Below are 17,985 nucleotides of genomic sequence, written 5' to 3'. Positions count from 1 at the left end.
CTACAACTATCTGATCTTTGACAAACCTGACAAAAACAAGAAATGGGGAAACAATTCCTTATTTAATAAATGGTGCTGGGAAAACTGGCTAGCCATATGTAGAAAGCTGAAACTGGATCCCTTCCTTACACCTTATACAAAAATTAATTCAAGATGGATTAAAGACTTAAATGTTAGACCTAAAACCATAAAAACCCTAGAAGAAAACCTAGGCAATACCATTCAGGACATAGGCATGGGCAAGGACTTCATGTCTAAAACACCAAAAGCAATGGCAACAAAAGTCAAAATTGACAAATGGGATCTAATTAAACTAAAGAGCTTCTGCACAGCAAAAGAAACTACCATCAGAGTGAACAGGCAACCTACAGAATGGGAGAAAATTGTTGCAACCTACTCATCTGACAAAGGGCTAATATCCAGAATCTATAATGAACTCAAACAAATTTACAAGAAAAAACAACCCCATCAAAAAGTGGGCAAAGGAAATGAACAGACACTTCTCAAAAGAAGACATTTATGCAGCCAAAAGACACATGAAAAAATGCTCATCATCACTGGCCATCAGAGAAATGCGAATCAAAACCACAATGAGATACCATCTCACGCCAGTTAGAATGGCGATCATTAAAATGTCAGGAAACAACAGGTGCTGGAGAGGATGTGGAGAAATAGGAACACTTTTGCACTGTTGGTGGGAGTGTAAACTAGTTCAACCATTGTGGAAGTCAGTGTGGCGATTCCTCAGGGATCTAGAATTAGAATTACCATTTGACCCAGTGATCCCATTACTGGGTATATACCCAAAGGATTATAAATCATGCTGCTATAAAGACACATGCACACATATGTTTATTGCGGCACTATTCACAATAGCAAAGACTTGGAACCAACCCAAATGTCCAACAATGATAGACTGGATTAAGAAAATGAGGCACATATACACCATGGAATACTATGCAGCCATAAAAAATGATGAGTTCCTGTCCTTTGTAGGGACATGGATGAAGCTGGAAACCATCATTCTCAGCAAACTATTGCAAGGACAAAAAGCCAAACACCGCATGTTCTCAACTCATAGATGGGAATTGAACAATGAGAACAGATGGACACAGGAAGGGGAACATCACACACTGGGGCCTGTTGTGGGGTGGGGGGAGGGGGGAAGGATAGCATTAGGAGATATGCCTAATGTTAAATGATGAGTTAATGGGTGCAGCACACCAACATGGCACATGTATACATATGTAACAAACCTGCACGTTGTGCACATGTACCCTAAAACTTAAAGTATAATAAAAATATATATATACCTTAACACAAACAAATCATCATTAAGGGATAGAGAAGGTCACTTTATAAGGATTAAAGATTCAACTCAAAAAGATTATATAGTAATTTTAATAATGTATGCAACTAATAAAATAACCTTAAATATATATATCAAAAATTGACAACATTGCATGGAGAAATTGGCAAATCCATTATAGTAGGAGATTGTAATGCACTTCTCTCAACTACTGGTATATGAAACAAAGAAACAAAAATATATGGATGATTTTAATAATACGACAAGCTTATTCTAGTAGACACATACACAGTTCTCTAATTAGAGAATGTACATGTTCTCAAGCACATGTGGAATATTTACCAAAATTGGTCTTGTCCTAGGCCGTGAAGCAAGGAAGCCTTAATAAAGTTAACACAGATCATGTTCTCTAATAATACGCAGTTAAAAGCCAGTAAACAACAAGATTAAATATCTGCATATACCTGGAAAATAAATCACATGCTTCTAAACAACTCATAAGTTAAAGAATAAACCCTAATAAGAAAAAATTTAAATTCCTAGAACTGAATGATAATGAAAATACAACATACCAAAACTTGGAGGATACAGCAAACATGTACTTCAGTAGAAGTTTAATATTTATATTAGAAAAGGAGAAATACAGAAAATTAATGATATCTAAAAATTTCAGAATTTTAACAGAGTAAAACCAAATAAAGTAGTAGGAAAGATCAAACTAACAGCAAAAATCAAGTAAATAGAACACAAAGGTAGAATAGAAAAGATCAACAAGGTCAATATTTGGTTCTTTGAAAACAAACAAAATAAATAAATCTTTGGTGAAATTAAGAAAGAAACAGAAAACAGGCTGGGCATGGTGGCTCATGCCTATAATCCTAGCACTTTGGGAGGCCAAGGAGGGTGGATAGCTTGAGTCCAGGAGTTTGAGACAAGCCTGGACAACATAGTGAGACCCTGTCCCTACAAAAAATTTAGAAAATCAGCTTGGCATGGTGGCCCATGCCTGGCTGATTTTTAGTAGTAGTCCCAGCTACTCGAAAGGCTGAGGTGGGAGGATTACCTGAGTCTAGGAGAGTGGAGGCTGCAGTGACTCATGATTGCATTACTGCACTCCAGCCTGGGTGACAATGTGAGACCCTGTCTCAAAAAAAAAAAAAGAGAGAGAGAAAAAAAATCTTACATATGGAAAAGGGAATATAGCCGTAGATAAAGGAGACATTACAAAGATAAGAGAATACTACTAGGTAATACTACTAGGTGTATGCAAATACTTCTGCAAACTCAGTCAAAATGAAAACAATTCTTTTCCTAGAAAAATATAGTTATACAAGACAATCTTAATAAATAGAAAACTTAAATTGTCTTGTAATAATTAAATAAATTGAAGCAATAGTTCAAAATCTTCTACAAGCAAAACACCAGGCCCAAATGATTTTAGAGTTCTACCATACTTTCATCTTAAACTTATAACTCTTCTTCTACCCCTCAAAAGAGAAAAATTTTCCTAATTTATCCTAAGACTATACCTTCTAAACTGCAGGATACAAAACTATACCAAGACATTATGACAAAGGAAAACTATCCATTTCACTTACTAATATAGATATAAAACCTTAGACATACTATTAGCAAGTTGGATGCAGCTGTTTATATTAACAGATAATATATCTTGGCCAATTTGAGTATCCCCAACAATACAATGATGAATTAATTTCAGAATCTGTAAGTATAAATCCCCACATTAATATATTAAAGGAAAAAATCATATGATCATTTCAGAGAAATCATTTGTAATAAGACTCAACATATATTCATGATTAAAAAGAAAAGAAAACTTCCTTAACCTGATAAAATGTTGCAGAAAATATCATTCTGAATAGGAAATCCGAGAAGGATTTCCTTTAAAATAGAGAATAGTCAAGAAAGTCAGCTTTTTTTTCTTCCAACATTGCTGATCTTAGTCAACTGAAGACTAAAGTGAGACTTGAAAAACAGAAATAAGATTTATTATTTATAGTAATCTACAAATAAGTTATTAGAAATAGTAGGAGAGCTGAGAAAGGTAGCTGGATTTAAGATTAATATACAAAAGTCAATTGCACTTCTATTCATTAGCAACTAACAATAGAAAATGTAATAAAAATGAAGACATCATGTAAAACAGGAGCAAAGAATATAAAACATCTAGTAATAAACATGACGTAAGATTTATAAGACCTCCTTGGGGAAAGTTAGAACATTTTATTGAAAAACATTGAAGAATACATAAATATAAAGATATATCACAATCATGTGTCAGGAGACTTAATATCAAAAATTAATTTTTCCTGTATGATATACATATTCAGTGCAAATACAATCAAAATTTCACAAACTTTCCTGGCTATAAAATTTATATGGAAGACTAAAGGATCAAAAATAGCCAAGAAATTTCTGAATGTCTTGCTCTACCAGATATTAAGACTTATACAGCTATGTTAATTAGGGCAGTATGATTATTGACAAACAGAATAAAACAGAGTACAGAAACATATCCAGGTGTATCTGGAACTTTTTCTGACAGTCGTCATATGGAAGATGAGAGGGGAGAAAGGAGGGACTATTCAATAAGTGGAGCTGGAATCAAGAGTTCTCCATATGGAAAAAGTAAAGTTAAATTTCTATTTCACACCACAGACAAAAATCAACTCCAAAGGAATCAGGGACTTATAGTAAAAACCAAAATGTTGAAACTCTAAGTGGAAATATAGGTGAATATATTCTGCATCTTGGGGTGTGTAGGAAAGGATTTCATAAGCAACATAACCAAAGGCACTAACGTAAAAGAAATGATGGATTAGCTTGTCTATGTTAAGAACTCTTGTTAATAAAACAACACCAGAAGGAAAGCTGATAAGTTATAAACTGAGAAAAGGCTTTTGTACTGGAAACAAGCAAAAAAGGAATAATATTATGAAAGTTAAAACAACTAAAACAAAAAATATTCCCCCCCTCCCTTTTTTTTTTTTCAGACAGGGCCTTGCTCTGTTACCCAGGCTGGCATGCCCACTTCAGCCTCTAACTCCTGGGCTCAAGTGATCCTTCTGCCTCAGCCTCCTGGGTAGCTGAGACTACCGGCATGCACCACCATGTCCAGCTAATTAAAAAAATTATTTTTGTAAAGTAGGGGTATCCCTATGTTGCCCAGGCTGGTCTCGAACTCCTGAGCTCAAGTGATCCTCTGGCCTCATCCTCCCAAAGTGCTGGGATTACAAGCTTGAACCACCTCACCTGGTCAATATTCCTTTTTGAATACACATGGTTGTGATAAAAAATATATACAAAACAAAAGCAAGGGAATGTTAATCACAAGATTCTGGATAGCAGTCACCTCAGGTGATAGAAGGCAGGAAGACAAGAAGGAGGAAAACTAGGTGTATGGATGCAAGTTATTGTTTGATTTCTAGTTTTCTTGTTTTGTAGTTGTGTGGTTTAGAATACACTAAGTAGAAGGCTCAGCTATACCTCTCACTAGAAATTCTTGGCAGGCAATTCGAAATGCACTTCTGGAATAAGGGTAAATTCATTAATTTCTCAAACCGTTTTCTCCTGAAGAATAGGAATATTAATACCAAAGCCTTATCTACTCACATAGTTACTATACTTGTGGAAAAAAATCACTGAGGTGATTTTGTTAGGAAAAACATGAAAGTGGTACACAGTTGACTACTTTACTTATTATCTTGATATTCTGCTGCCTTGGACTCTGAAACACTTCAGGACATGTTTGGTGATTTTTTGGGTGCTTTCAGTCCTCTTTGGGTATCTAAAACTTACATCATATCTTTTCTTACTATAATTTACATTGATTATTAGTCATGTAAAGGTAAAAGGTAATAATCGAGGCTGGGCACAGTGGCTCACACCTGTAATCTCAGCGCTTTGGGAGGCTGAGGCAGGAGGATCACTTGAATCTAGGAGTTCAACACCAGCTTAGGCAACATAGAGAGACTCCTCTACAACAACAAAAATAATAATAAAATAAATTAAGGTAATAATTGAGATTATCCATGGTTAAGTGAGTAAACAAAATGGGAAAAATAACTTGCTTTCTCCTCTCATTCTCTCATTCCCTCTCACTAAAGATAACCATCATTAAGTCTTTTATGTATGCTTTCAAAAAACATTCCATACATTTTTATGTAGATACTTTACACAAATGGGTTCATATTATGCAACTATTTTCACTTAATATATAGGGAAGATTTTCTTATAAAAAAATGGAAAAACATTACATGCTCATGGATCGGAAGAATCAATATCATTAAAATGACCATACTGCCCAAAGCAATTTACAGATTCACTGCTATTCCTATCAAATTACCAGTGACATTCTTTGCAGAACTAGAAAAATCTATTTTAAAATTCATATGGAACCAAAAGAGAGTCCAAATAGCCAAAGCAATCCGAAGCAAAAAGAACAAAGCTGGAGGCATCATGCTACCCAACTTCAAACTATACTACAGGGCTACAGTAACCAAAACAACATGGTATGGGTACAAGAACAGACACATAGACCAATGGAACAGAATAGAGAGCCCAGAAATAAGGCCTCCCATCTGTGACCATCTGAACTTCAACAAAGCTGACAAAACCAAGCGATGGGGAAAGGACTTTCTATTTGATAAATGGTGCTGGGATAACTGGCTAGCCATATGCAGAAGATTAAAACTGGACCCCTTTCTTACACCATATACAAAAATGAGGTCAAGATGGACTAAATACTTAAATGTAAAATGCAAAACTGTAAAAACTCTGGAAGACAATCTAGGCAACACCATTCTGGACATAGGTACCAGCAAAGATTTCATGAGGAAGACGCCAAAAGCAATCACAACAAAAGCAAAAAATGACAAGTGGGATGTAATTAAACTAAAGAGCTTCTGTACAGTACAAGAAACTATCAACAGAGGAAACAGCCCACAGAATGGGAGAAAATATTTGCAAACTATGCATCTAACAAAGGTCTAATACCCAGTGTCTAAAAGGAAATTAAATTCACGAGAAAAAAACAACCTCATTAAGAAGTGGGCAAAGGACATGAACAGATGACGCTTTTCAAGATGGGGCATATATGCAGCCAACAAGCATATGAAAAAAGCTCAAGACCACCAATCATTAGAGAAATTCAAATCAAGACCACAGTGAGATACCATCTCACACCAGTCAGAATGGCTATTACTAAAAAGTAAAAAAATAACAAATGCTGGTGAGGTTGTGGAGAAAAGGGAACACTTACACACTGTTGCGTGGAGTGTAAATTATTAATAGTTCAACCATTGTGGGAAGCAGTGTGGCGATTCCTCAGAGAGCTAAAAACAGAACTACCATTTATCTCAGCAATCCCATTACTGGGTATATACCCAGAGGAATATAAATCAGTCTGCCATAAACACATATGCACGTGAATGTTAACTGCAGCACTATTCACAATAGCAAAGAGATGGAATCAGTCTAAATGCCTATAAATGACAGATTGGATAAAGAAAATGTACATATACACCATGGAATTCTATGCAGCCATAAAAAAGAATAAGATCATGTCTTTTGCGGGAACATGGCTGGAACTAGAGGCTGTTATCTTTAGCAAACTAATGTGGGAACAGAAAACCAAATAGCACATGTTCTCACTTAGAAGGGGAGCTAAATGATGAAAACTCATGGACACAAAGAGGGGAACAACAGACACTGGGACTACTTGAGGGTGGGAGGAGGGAGAGGACCAGAAAAAAATAACTATTGGATAGTAGGCTTAGTAACTAGGTGACAAAATAATCTGTCCAGCAAACCCCTGTGACACGAGTTTACCTATGTAAGAAACCTGCTCAGGTACCCCTGAACCTAAAAAAAGTTAAAAATTAAAAAAGAATGAAAAACCAACATTATATCCCAAACTATAAACTATTTTGTAAATAGTCCCTGTGAATATTTAAATTGTTTCAGATCTTTTCTATTACATCAGTAGTACAACAGATGTTCTTGTAAATATGTGTTTGCATACTGTGCCAGTTTATATAAGATAAATTTTAACAGTGGACTTACTTGTCAGAGAGAATGTGCATTTTACATTTTGATCAAGTATTGCTAATTTACCTTCTCATAAAAAGCAAGTAAGTGAGAGTGCTTGTTCCTCCACACCCTCACCGACACAGGGAATATCAAACTTAAATTTTTGTCTATCTATTAGGTGAAAATTGACACCACATTGTTTTGACTTGGATTTTATTTTTTGAAGTTGGCCATTCTTTTATATGTTTTTTAATAAAGTGTTCCATTTTTCTACTGAAAAAATTTACTCCTAGGAACTTTACAAAATAAAGTCTTCTAGCTCTTTGCAAAAACAGAGAATGGTGACTGCATGCTAAAGATCCAGAATGTTTCCTTTAGCTTCGCTGATTTGGACTCATACCATCTCACCCCAGCTCATATGTATCATTCATTCATTTATTTTAAAGAGCTTATTAAGTGCTTACTGTTTACAAAGCACTGATAGGCACTATCTCTTAAAAGGCAGTATTTTTTAGATGAGGAAATGTGATTGGGTCTCCATTATGGGGCCTGTCTACTAAGGGATTAAATTCAAATCTTAGTATTTAAGCAGTTCTTCTCTTCCATGAGTTTCATTTTTCTAGTTGTTCAATATTAAATTAATAGTCTCAACTATCTGTTGGTTAAGCAAGTGGAAATTTATTTATCCAAAAGGCTGGTCTCTACCTGTGATAGCTTCAGATGATCAAACTATCGCTACTGCTTTCTTGTCATTTGTTATTTTGTAATTGATGAGTTCAGTATTTGATCACCTAGATGCAGCCAGTAAAAGGAGTTCAGAGGTTAGTGTTCTGATAGTGAGGTGACATGTACATCTACAGTGTCTGCCCTAACAGTTACTGCCCCAGTTTTGTTTGGTTGCTTCGTTTGTAACTTCTGTTGAACTAGAAGGCTCATGATACATTGTTGTGGACCACTTATTATTGGTTAGTCCAAGTATCTGATACAATTTATCCTTCAGCTGCTAGCAAGCAAGAAGTAGGTGGTATAGTAAGTTATCAGATGCACATTAGACAACAGGCAAAGCCTGGACTCTATACCACCTAGTCCAGGCTTGATATCGCAAGTGAGTATAGGAGGCAAAGAGCTAAAAATTTCCACATAGGAAATAGGGATAATACTCTTATTCTGGATCCTTTGCTTTTCTCCACAGTCTCTATAGAATGAGAAGTAGGGTCATTTCTTCAAGTACTAAGGCACTCTCCTTTAGACATGTAGAATCTCAGCTACCAAGCTCTTGGGTGTATGTGTATGTGAACCAGGCATTTGAAAGATTGCTAGAGATGCAGATTCAAAATAATGTAGGCAATCCTTGCTTTGTACAGTAGTGTGGGACAGTAAAATAGCAGAGCAGTATGAAACTGTGAAAAAATGATCTCAATAATCAATGTGAAAAGTTATGATTGTTTCATGCCCTTTACCTTTTTGTCAAAATCTTAATAACTCTCTGTTGGTTATAAATATGTAGGGAAATGAGACAAAAGTAAAGCTGATGTTCATTTAGTACACTGTAATTTAGAATGTTAGAAATACTGAGAATTAAAGTGTCTTTTTAAATAAAACACTTAAGATTCATTTAAATAGTGCTTACCTTCTTCTTACCATATAACTTATAAGACAGAGGGAGCATCTTTTTTATGCCTTGGCAAATGCTCTGTTGAACGGTGGTAGTGTCAGCATTCCCAGTCAGCAATTTCTTCTGTTACTCCATTTGTATTTTATTCAGTTTTCACTTTCGGCATTATCACTTTTATTTTCTTTGCTGCACTTTCATCTTTGTTGGCTAATTCCCTGGGAGAAAAGGAGGCAACACAAATACACACTTTGCTGTCTATGTGTGAACTGAATAGCAGATGCCTAATGTCTAATCACCAACAGCCTTTGAGAGAAGTGACAAAATTGGTCACTGATCATGATATGCGTTTGTGTGCTTTGTGGACTGAAGAGCTAGCAGTGCAATTTGAACTTTATGCAGTTATAGTTCATATACCATGTTGACTGAAATTTAAACTGCTCTTGGGGGACTAATGCTGTTTAAGTAAATTATAACTGAAATTCAGGCATATCAGGACTGTGCAGCGCAAGAACTGCCTAAATAAATGAGCTGTCACATCATATTGGTTGCATATGAGTTCTATAGTAATTATAATTTTGTTGGACATGATGGTTTTACAATAAAGTCACTCTTTTTAAGGCTTCTTAGAGGTGATTTACAGAATGTAAATGTTTGCTTTGGTATCTATATCAAGGTAAGCTAGATTATGCCGTGATGACAAATGACACCCAAATCTCAGTGCTCTTAGTACCTTCCATGGCCAGTTGGCTGGGAGGAGAGGAGGAGGTTCTGTTTCACTTTGTCCTTACTCAGGAACCCAGGCTGAGGGAGACTCCATCTCTATGCTTCTGTAATTACCAGTTCAGGAATTGGAAACATGATGAATTGCATACTATCTCTTAAAGTTTTCACCCAGAAGTGATACATACCATTTCCAATCATGAATCACTGGCCAAAGTAAGGCACATGGTCATGTCCCAAAGTGGATAGAGAAGTGAAACTCTACCATGAGCCTAGAAGGAAGAAATGCTGGGCGAGTAGCATTAGTGACCACCACAGTTTCCAAAGACTTAACCTGGGGAGGGCTTGTCAGGGAGGAGCCACTGAGAACTGGTATTGCAGACTTAGATGTGTCAGATTGTCACTTTCTGCTAGTGAAAGAGTCAAGTTGAGGCAAAGTTGTATGTACTTGCATTCCAGGACCCTGGTCACTGATTTTATGAAAATTAAGTTAGAGGACAGGATGAAGCCAAGAAGTTGTAAGAGAGGAGACATGGATCATAGGGACCAAGCAGAGCCCTGGAGAGCAGAACCCGTTCAGATGAGCGCTCTGAGACTATCTACCATTCTACCTGATTTCAGCTCTTTAATGGTTACTGTCACTGAGCCACTGTCTGTTTTCACTTGAGTTGACTACATAGTTGGGAATTCTGGGATATCTGACAGAAATGGATCTTAAATTGAACCTTCAAGGAAATGTAGGCTCTTGCTATGGACAGGCAGGAAGAAATGGCAATGGCATTCTAGGAGTAAGTAGGTAAGGGACAAACAAGTGCAAAACCAGTGTAAGGTGTAATGGGATGTTATGAACGTGGTAGGAGTACTGAGCTTCTTAAAACAAGGGGACAGAGAAGAACCACAGAGAATTAATTGCATAGTGATCCTCATTTAGTTATTAGCATTCCATATTTAGTGTTTGTCTATGTCTTTAGCCACAAATACATTAAACTCAACAAGTCCTCAACAGTGTATTCAGATGGGTACCCCTAAAGTACCCTGTCTTATAGTTTTCTGTGTCACTGATGCTAAACATTTCAATACATCCATATACCAGGGTAATTTGGAATCGCTTCATAGCCATGCCCACACCTGAACTTCTCATTTTAATCTAAATATGATCCATTTTTTGGTCTAAATTTTTTCTAACAGTATGAGGTAAGAACAAAAATATTTAAGACACACCTAATCAAGCAGGAGCTATTTGAGCTGGCATTCATATATTTCTTGGCACATTACATGGGGTATTATATTTGGGAAAATACAGTTAATATAAAATGGTCAATTTTGGCATGGTATAGTCATACGCTGGGATAAGAACACTGTACCAAGTCAGTTATAATCAAATGGCCACATTATATTTAAATCTTCCAGACAGGTAAGGGATTTCAAATTAAATATCTATATTCTTAGACATAGTGCTTGACTAATTGACTGAATTTAGATTTTTTTTTTTGCCTAGATATTTGGATGTTGTATAGACTTATCCTCAGCACTGGACCCACTGGCGTTTGGGCAACTTCTTTAGTTCTTTCAACCTCCCTCTCAATTTTCTAAGAGCAGCGCTATAGGGGTATTTGGGTTCCAGGAAATTGCCCTGTGTAGTGTTCTTTGCACAAGCATGCTGCATTGTTCTTTCAAGCCTGAATATTTCCCCTGTTAACTTGGACATATTACACGTGATATCATGCAAGGGATGTGAGCCATGTCAGTACAGGGGTTGTACTCCAGTGGTCATCAGAAGTTTTCATATTTATTCAGCATTATAATCTTTTCCATGTGACAATTACTGAATTTGGGAGACTGTCTCGCTAAATGATGTAGGTATCATCTCAATTATCTAAGTTGTTTATAACACCAAAAATTGATTGTTAATATTAGGGCAATAAACTTTCTTCGGTGAGACCAACCAATGTATTAGAGATGATGAAGGAATGGAAAAATAACCCAGAAAGTGTTGAGGAAAACACAACAGAAGAGAAGAATAAGCCGTCCACTGAAGAAAAGTTGAAAAGTTACCAACCCTGGGGAAATGTCCGTGATGCCAATTACACTTCAGATGAAGAGGAGGAAAAACAGGTAGGAAGAATCATTGCTGCATTTCTCCCAAGTGTAAAATACCCTCACCACACCTGGAACATTTTTTTGCAAATCTGTCTTTTTGTTGTTAGTTCGTAACAAAGGCCGAGCATTATATAGCAAGTAAAGTTCTTTCTGCCTTATAAGGCTAGCATGATTTAGCAAGGTGGCCTACATGTTTATTTTAAGGTTGGTGATTATGTAGGGCAGGTGTCTGCAAACTTTTTCTGTAAGGGAACAAACAGTAAATATTTTAGGCTTTGTGGGCCCTAGTAGTCTTTGTCACAACTATTCATCTCTGACGTTGTAGCGTGAAAACAGCCATAGACAACAAATGAATGAGTGTGGCCGTGTTCCAACTCAACTATTTTTTTCCCCCAAAACAGATGGCATGCCAAATTTGGCCCAAGAATCAAAATTAATAATTTTTGTACTCTACCAGACTATAGAATTTGGAATGGGTCTATGTATTACTTAGAAAATGATAATTATTCAGTTATTTGTGTCTGAATTTATGGTAACAAAAACTTTTTATATAGGTTTATTATTTTACCTTATTAGTTCTGAATGCAGTTTTATTCTTTTTAATGAATAGAATTGAATAACATTTTGATTAGTTCTAGATTGTGATCCGTTAACTGGATATCCTGACAAAGTTTACCCAAAGGTCCTCTTCCCTGCTTCCTTGTTTGTTTCTGAATTTGCAGAAAATTTCTCTGTATGTGTTTGTTCTCCTTCCTGTCTTGAAATCTAATTAACATATCTGAACTATTATTTAATAATTGAGCATCCTGCCAGCAGGGACTGTGTTCACCTCAGGGTAGCCAGACTTCTTGTGAGGAGTCACTGGTTTCTGATTCTAGAAATCAGAATTAGGCAGAGTGCAGAGAGGGACTGCCAGGGTAAATCCTGGGCCAGATTCAGGGAGGTGCAGCATTGCTGGCCTACACCCCTCCATGCCAAGAATCCTCTCAGTAACTTACAGAAAGGGACATGGTAACATGATCTATTCATTGATTTTGATTTAGTGGTTAAGAACTTCTTCATTACTTTATAGCAAATGTTTAGATAATAAGCATAACATAATGATTTAGATATTTTGAGATTATAATATTTTTAGCATAATGTAGACATAAGCTCATTGAATTCTTTTTCCTCTCTAGTGTGTTAACTCCTACGATGCTTAGCTCTTGAGTGTATTTTATATTCTCCTTAAAAATAATATCATAAAATTCCATGTTTGCATTTCTTATTGAACATAGTTTGAAGATTTTTGTTGGCTGACTTGGCATTTTGTACAGATATACATACTTATGCACACACATACACATATACATGTATACACATATACTCACATATTCTTACACATACATACATCTACATATACTCACGTATGTACAATTATACACACGTTTTGTGGCCTTGAGTTGTATTTGTCACTGCATCTAACATAAAATATGCTTGCGAACCAAATGTCTTCCATCCCCTTTTCCATTGCCGTGTCACACTTTTCCCCTCCCACTCCTCCAGCCGCCCCTGCAAGTCACAAATTAATGAAACTTATGATGTGATTCTCAGCTACATCAACTAGGGAACAGAAGAATTGGAATTTGAATTGTTTGTGGATGCTAGAACTATACCAGTGGGTTGACATTTCAAGAATATAGAAATCGTAAGAATGTTGGTTGATATTTTAGGAATGTAGGTTTCATCGACAGGAAAAATTTTTCCATAGTCAGAGTTCACCAGCAATGGAAAAAGGATGGGCCATGGGTAACAAACCTTCCACCTCCCCATCATTGGAAGTATTCAAGCAGACTCTGGAAGGCTACTTGTTATAAATGCCATAACAGTAATTCTTGCAAGGTGGGTAGGAGCTTGTCTTCCCTTGATGTCCTCTAAGGAACTTTCCCATGCTTAGGTTTGGGAATTTCTCAAAAGCCAGGGTAATCACACCTTTCGAAACAATGGCAGAGCTCTTGGAAAACTAGCAGAGAGGGTAAGTGAGGATGTGTTAAAAACAAAAACAAAAGCAAAAGCACTTGAACTCAGCACCTTCCTCCTTCCCTAAATAATGGTCCCTTAGTTCCAAATGCCTCGGACATTATGGGAAAATGCAGTCTGCATCTCCTCATTGTTCATACTTGCACTAAGATATCACACACTTGTTTCAGATTTGTTTTCAAATAGTTGGCACTTGGCAATGTCCTTTTGTTTATTTCCACCATTGGTTATGGTATTCTGAGGACAGTAATGTTCTCTCATGTATATCTTGTTTCTCACATGCCGAGGACATCTAGATAATGTTTTGTGCTATTGGTAATCCTCTGAATTCTCTAAGACAAAGTCTTTATCAGCTTTACTGGATAGACTCGACTTTCACTCCTGCAATAGCATTTGCTCATCTTCTGATGAGACACTTGGCAGACCACTGCTTATTGCAGTAGTGTGCCTTTTAACATTAGGTCCTTAATGATGCCTGATAAATGGTATATGCTTTCATTATTCATAAGCTCAGAAAACAACTGGAGGGAAATGAATGTCCATAATTAAAGTGTACCTCCCCATAACCATGGAGGAAGGGACTGGAATCTCTAGATGCAATACAAGTATATTTGCATTATGGAATTCTTGCTTTGTAATGGAGAAACCTCCTAGTTATAAAATTGTTTATTTAACACAGTCTTGAATGAATTTGTTTAATGAAAATAGAAGATTTTCAGGCCAGGCACAGTGGTTCATGCCTGTAATCCCAGCACTTTGGGAGGCCCAGATGGGTGGATCACCTGAGGTCAGGAGTTCAAGACCAGCCTGGACAACATGGCGAAACCCTGTCTCTACTAAAAATACAAAAATTAGCTGGGCACGGTGGCAATCGCCTATAATCCCAACTACTTGGGAGGCTGAGGCAGGAGAATCGCTTGAACCCAAGAGGCGGAGGTTGCAGTTAGCCAAGATCACGCCACTGCACTCCAGCCTGGGCAATGGAATGAGACTTTGTCTCAGAAAAAAAAAAGAAAAAAAAGAAAAAGAAAAGAAAAGAAAATAGATTTTTGCCATTATTTTCTTTTGTGATAATTTTTCCTTGACTGAAAACCTGGTTGTTATAGTATTGTAGGAGATAGTACATGTAGCAGTTGCTTTATCTAGGCTAGAAAGTAGAAAGGCATGGTGGTTTAGAAACTTTGAAAAATTATTTTGATAAATGATATGTGTTCGTAAAACATTTTTTCAAAGACAAGAAATGTTGACATTTAAATAACATTGAAATTTAATACTTTGATATGTTGATAATGTTTCTGTGAGGAAAAATTTAAATTTTTGTGATATTTTAGTGAGTGGGATAAAAATTTTCTTTTCCTGAAAATTACATTTTAGCTTTCTGAGTCCATGAGAACTATCATATGAAAATGTGACAGTACTTGCATAATTGTGGCACACTTTCTTATCCCAGTATTGAAGCATTGCAATATGGCATATGTACCCAAGCACAGCCCTTAAAATATCATAATAGTTAAAAGTATAACTTCGGATCTAGGCTGCCTGGATTCAGATTCTGGCTTCACCACTTACAAGCTTTATGATGTTCGGCAAGTCTCTAGGCCCCCATTTTCTCATCTGTAAAATAGGAATAATAATCTCACCAACTAAGTGCTAGGTGGAATCATGCACGTAACACTCTTGTCACGTGGTAAGTACTTATTAATGTTAGCCATTAATGCTTTCATTATTATATTACTAAAAATGTATATAGAATATTACTAAAATTGCATATATTTTCCTGGCGTATCAAGGCTCCTTTGGGTATAAGTGTGGGAATAAACTAGTAAACAAACCAAGAAATTTCATTTTCAGAAGTGATGATGTGCTGCTTCTAACCTTGTTTGCCCTCTGAGTTTGGTGAGTTTCTTAGGGTACTGTGGAAGATTGGATTCTTGTTTCCAATTAATTATTCCTTTCCTGTAAATAATTTGTACATGCATATCCTTTGCCATGTGACTTTGCAGTTCTCCCTGGTAGAACTGTTGAAGGCTATTTTCTCACCCTACTAATGTTGGTCTTGGCTGTTATTCTGGCTGATGAAACGTTAAAAGGGTGTAATGAAAGCAGAGACCTTAAAAGTGTTTGCATGATTTAGCTTGCTCTCTTCTATTTCTGTCACCTGCCATGAGAAGAGCATGCCTGCAGAAAGCCACAGGTTCCAGAATTGTGGAGATTTGTGGAACAGATCTGAATTCAGTCTAATACTTGAAGTTTAGCCTGGCACAACCAAACTGAAATTAATTGAGAAAAATAAATACTTGCTGTTATAAGATACTGAGATTTTTGCAGTTGTTTGTTGTATAGTTGTGCAGAAAAGAGTTAAATAGGTGGCCTCAACTGCTATCCTTCAAAAGACCTATTTATTTGCAAGGTTGACCCTTGGCTCATTTCTGGGAACTTAGCTAATTTTGTCTAAACTGTTTGTGCAAACAATATGGTTTATGCTGAATACCTACTTTCCTTCTGGGAGTCTGGGATTTTGGTAGACGCTAGGCAAAGGCTGCCTACGTGACCATGGATGCTGAGTCTCCAATGGGCTTCCATGGTTGGCAACATTTCACACATGCTGTCACAACTAATTGCAGGGGGAATTAAGCACATCCTCTGCAACTCCCCTGGGAGAGGACACTTGGAAGCTTGCTCGTGGTTTCTCTTGGATTTAGCCTGAAGTGCCTTTTCCTTTTGCTGGTTGTGCTTTGCATCCTTGCACTGTAATAAGTCATAGCCATGAGTACGAATATAAATGTCAAGTCCTGTGAGTCCTCCCAGTGACTCGTTGAACCTGGGGGTGATTGTGGGGACCTCTCAAACATAGTTGAATAACTACTGCAATAGCAGACTAATATAGGTGCAAATAACTAATTGTGCTAACATGAATCTTGACCTGTTATTTGATCTAATGCTGCTTGCAATGCGAGTTGCTGGCCTGGATTCATAGGCTCCCATAAACAAGGCTTTTGTTCTAAGGGGATATTTTGTCCCTACTTCTACTCCCACACAAGAGCTTTTTGTATAAGGCTTAGGTTTTACCACAGGCTTAACCAGATTCCCATTGTTGCAAAGATGTATTAGTGAATCCTTTAAATCACTTCCCTCTCTTCCCAAGCCTGACTTTTGCTCAGCTCCCCTTAGGGCCTATAGCTGTCTGGCCATGCTATGCATATCCTTTCTCTATAGAGAACCAACCCATTGTGTTGGGTTATAACAAGTATTGCTTCAATTTCAAATGTATTAATTTGGGTCCATTTATCTCTTACCCTACCTTTATGCTATAAGTGTTACATGTATTACATCTACATAATTATAAACCCCACAAAATAATGATATAATTTTTGCTTTAAATTGTCACGTATGTTTTCAAGAAATTAAGAGGAAAAATTTCTTATATTTATCCAGATAGTTATCATTTCTGATACTCTCCTTTTTTCTTAACTTTTGATGCATTTTTTCTGATGAAGTATCTGTGGAAATTTGAAATGTTCTTCACTTATATGTATTGTGTCACTTTTCTCTGGATGCTTTCAAGGTCATCTCTTTATCTTTGATTTTCAGCAGTTTAACAATGCTATTGCTAAGCGTGTTCTTCTTCACTTTTATCCTGCTTGGGGTTTGCTGAGCTCTGTGAATCTGTAAATTTGTACCTTTAGCCACGTTTTGGAAGTTTTGTCATTACCTTTTCCTTTTTTTTCTGAGACTCCAATTACTCATATATTAGACAGTGTGATATCGTTCTATAGGTTCCTGAGGCACTATCCATTTTTAATCTTTTTTTTCCTGTTCTTTACATTGGATACTTTCTATTGATCTATCTTCATGCTTACTGGCTCTTAATGACTTAATGCCAATACATTGAGAAATTTATATGAAATGGTCAAATTTCTTTTAAAAGTACAAAAACAGTTACACAAAAATAGAAAATCTGAATCGTTCTGTATTTATTTTTAAAATCATGTCTGCAGTAAAGAACTTTACTAAAAAGAAAACTTTATTCCCAAATGATTTCACTGTCTAATTCTTCTAAATCTTTAAAGAAGAAATAAGAGAAAACTTCTACACCAACTCTTGAGAATATTTCCCAACTCATTTATAAGGCATGTTTGCCTTATAAATAACAACAATACCTAAACGTGAC

General features: G+C 36.4%; 1 protein-coding gene across 16 annotated transcripts in view; it reads left to right on the top strand.

Moving 5' to 3' along the window:
- STK33 (serine/threonine kinase 33) overlaps window positions 1-17,985 on the top strand; it is a 211,492-nt gene that overhangs the window by 175,780 nt on the left and 17,727 nt on the right. For all 16 annotated transcript variants that reach the window (XM_034932094.3, XM_008971383.5, XM_014346687.4 and 13 more), the window contains one exon: window positions 11,613-11,810. In XM_034932094.3, the coding sequence (XP_034787985.1) occupies window positions 11,613-11,810 (198 nt within the window). The remainder of the gene's footprint in view (window positions 1-11,612; window positions 11,811-17,985) is intronic.

The sequence above is a fragment of the Pan paniscus genome, chromosome 9, assembly GCF_029289425.2.
Source record: "Pan paniscus chromosome 9, NHGRI_mPanPan1-v2.0_pri, whole genome shotgun sequence".
NCBI classification, from domain to species: domain Eukaryota; kingdom Metazoa; phylum Chordata; class Mammalia; order Primates; family Hominidae; genus Pan; species Pan paniscus.
Note: the sequence above shows the minus strand (reverse complement) of the source record. Positions and strands in the feature narration are given on the sequence as shown.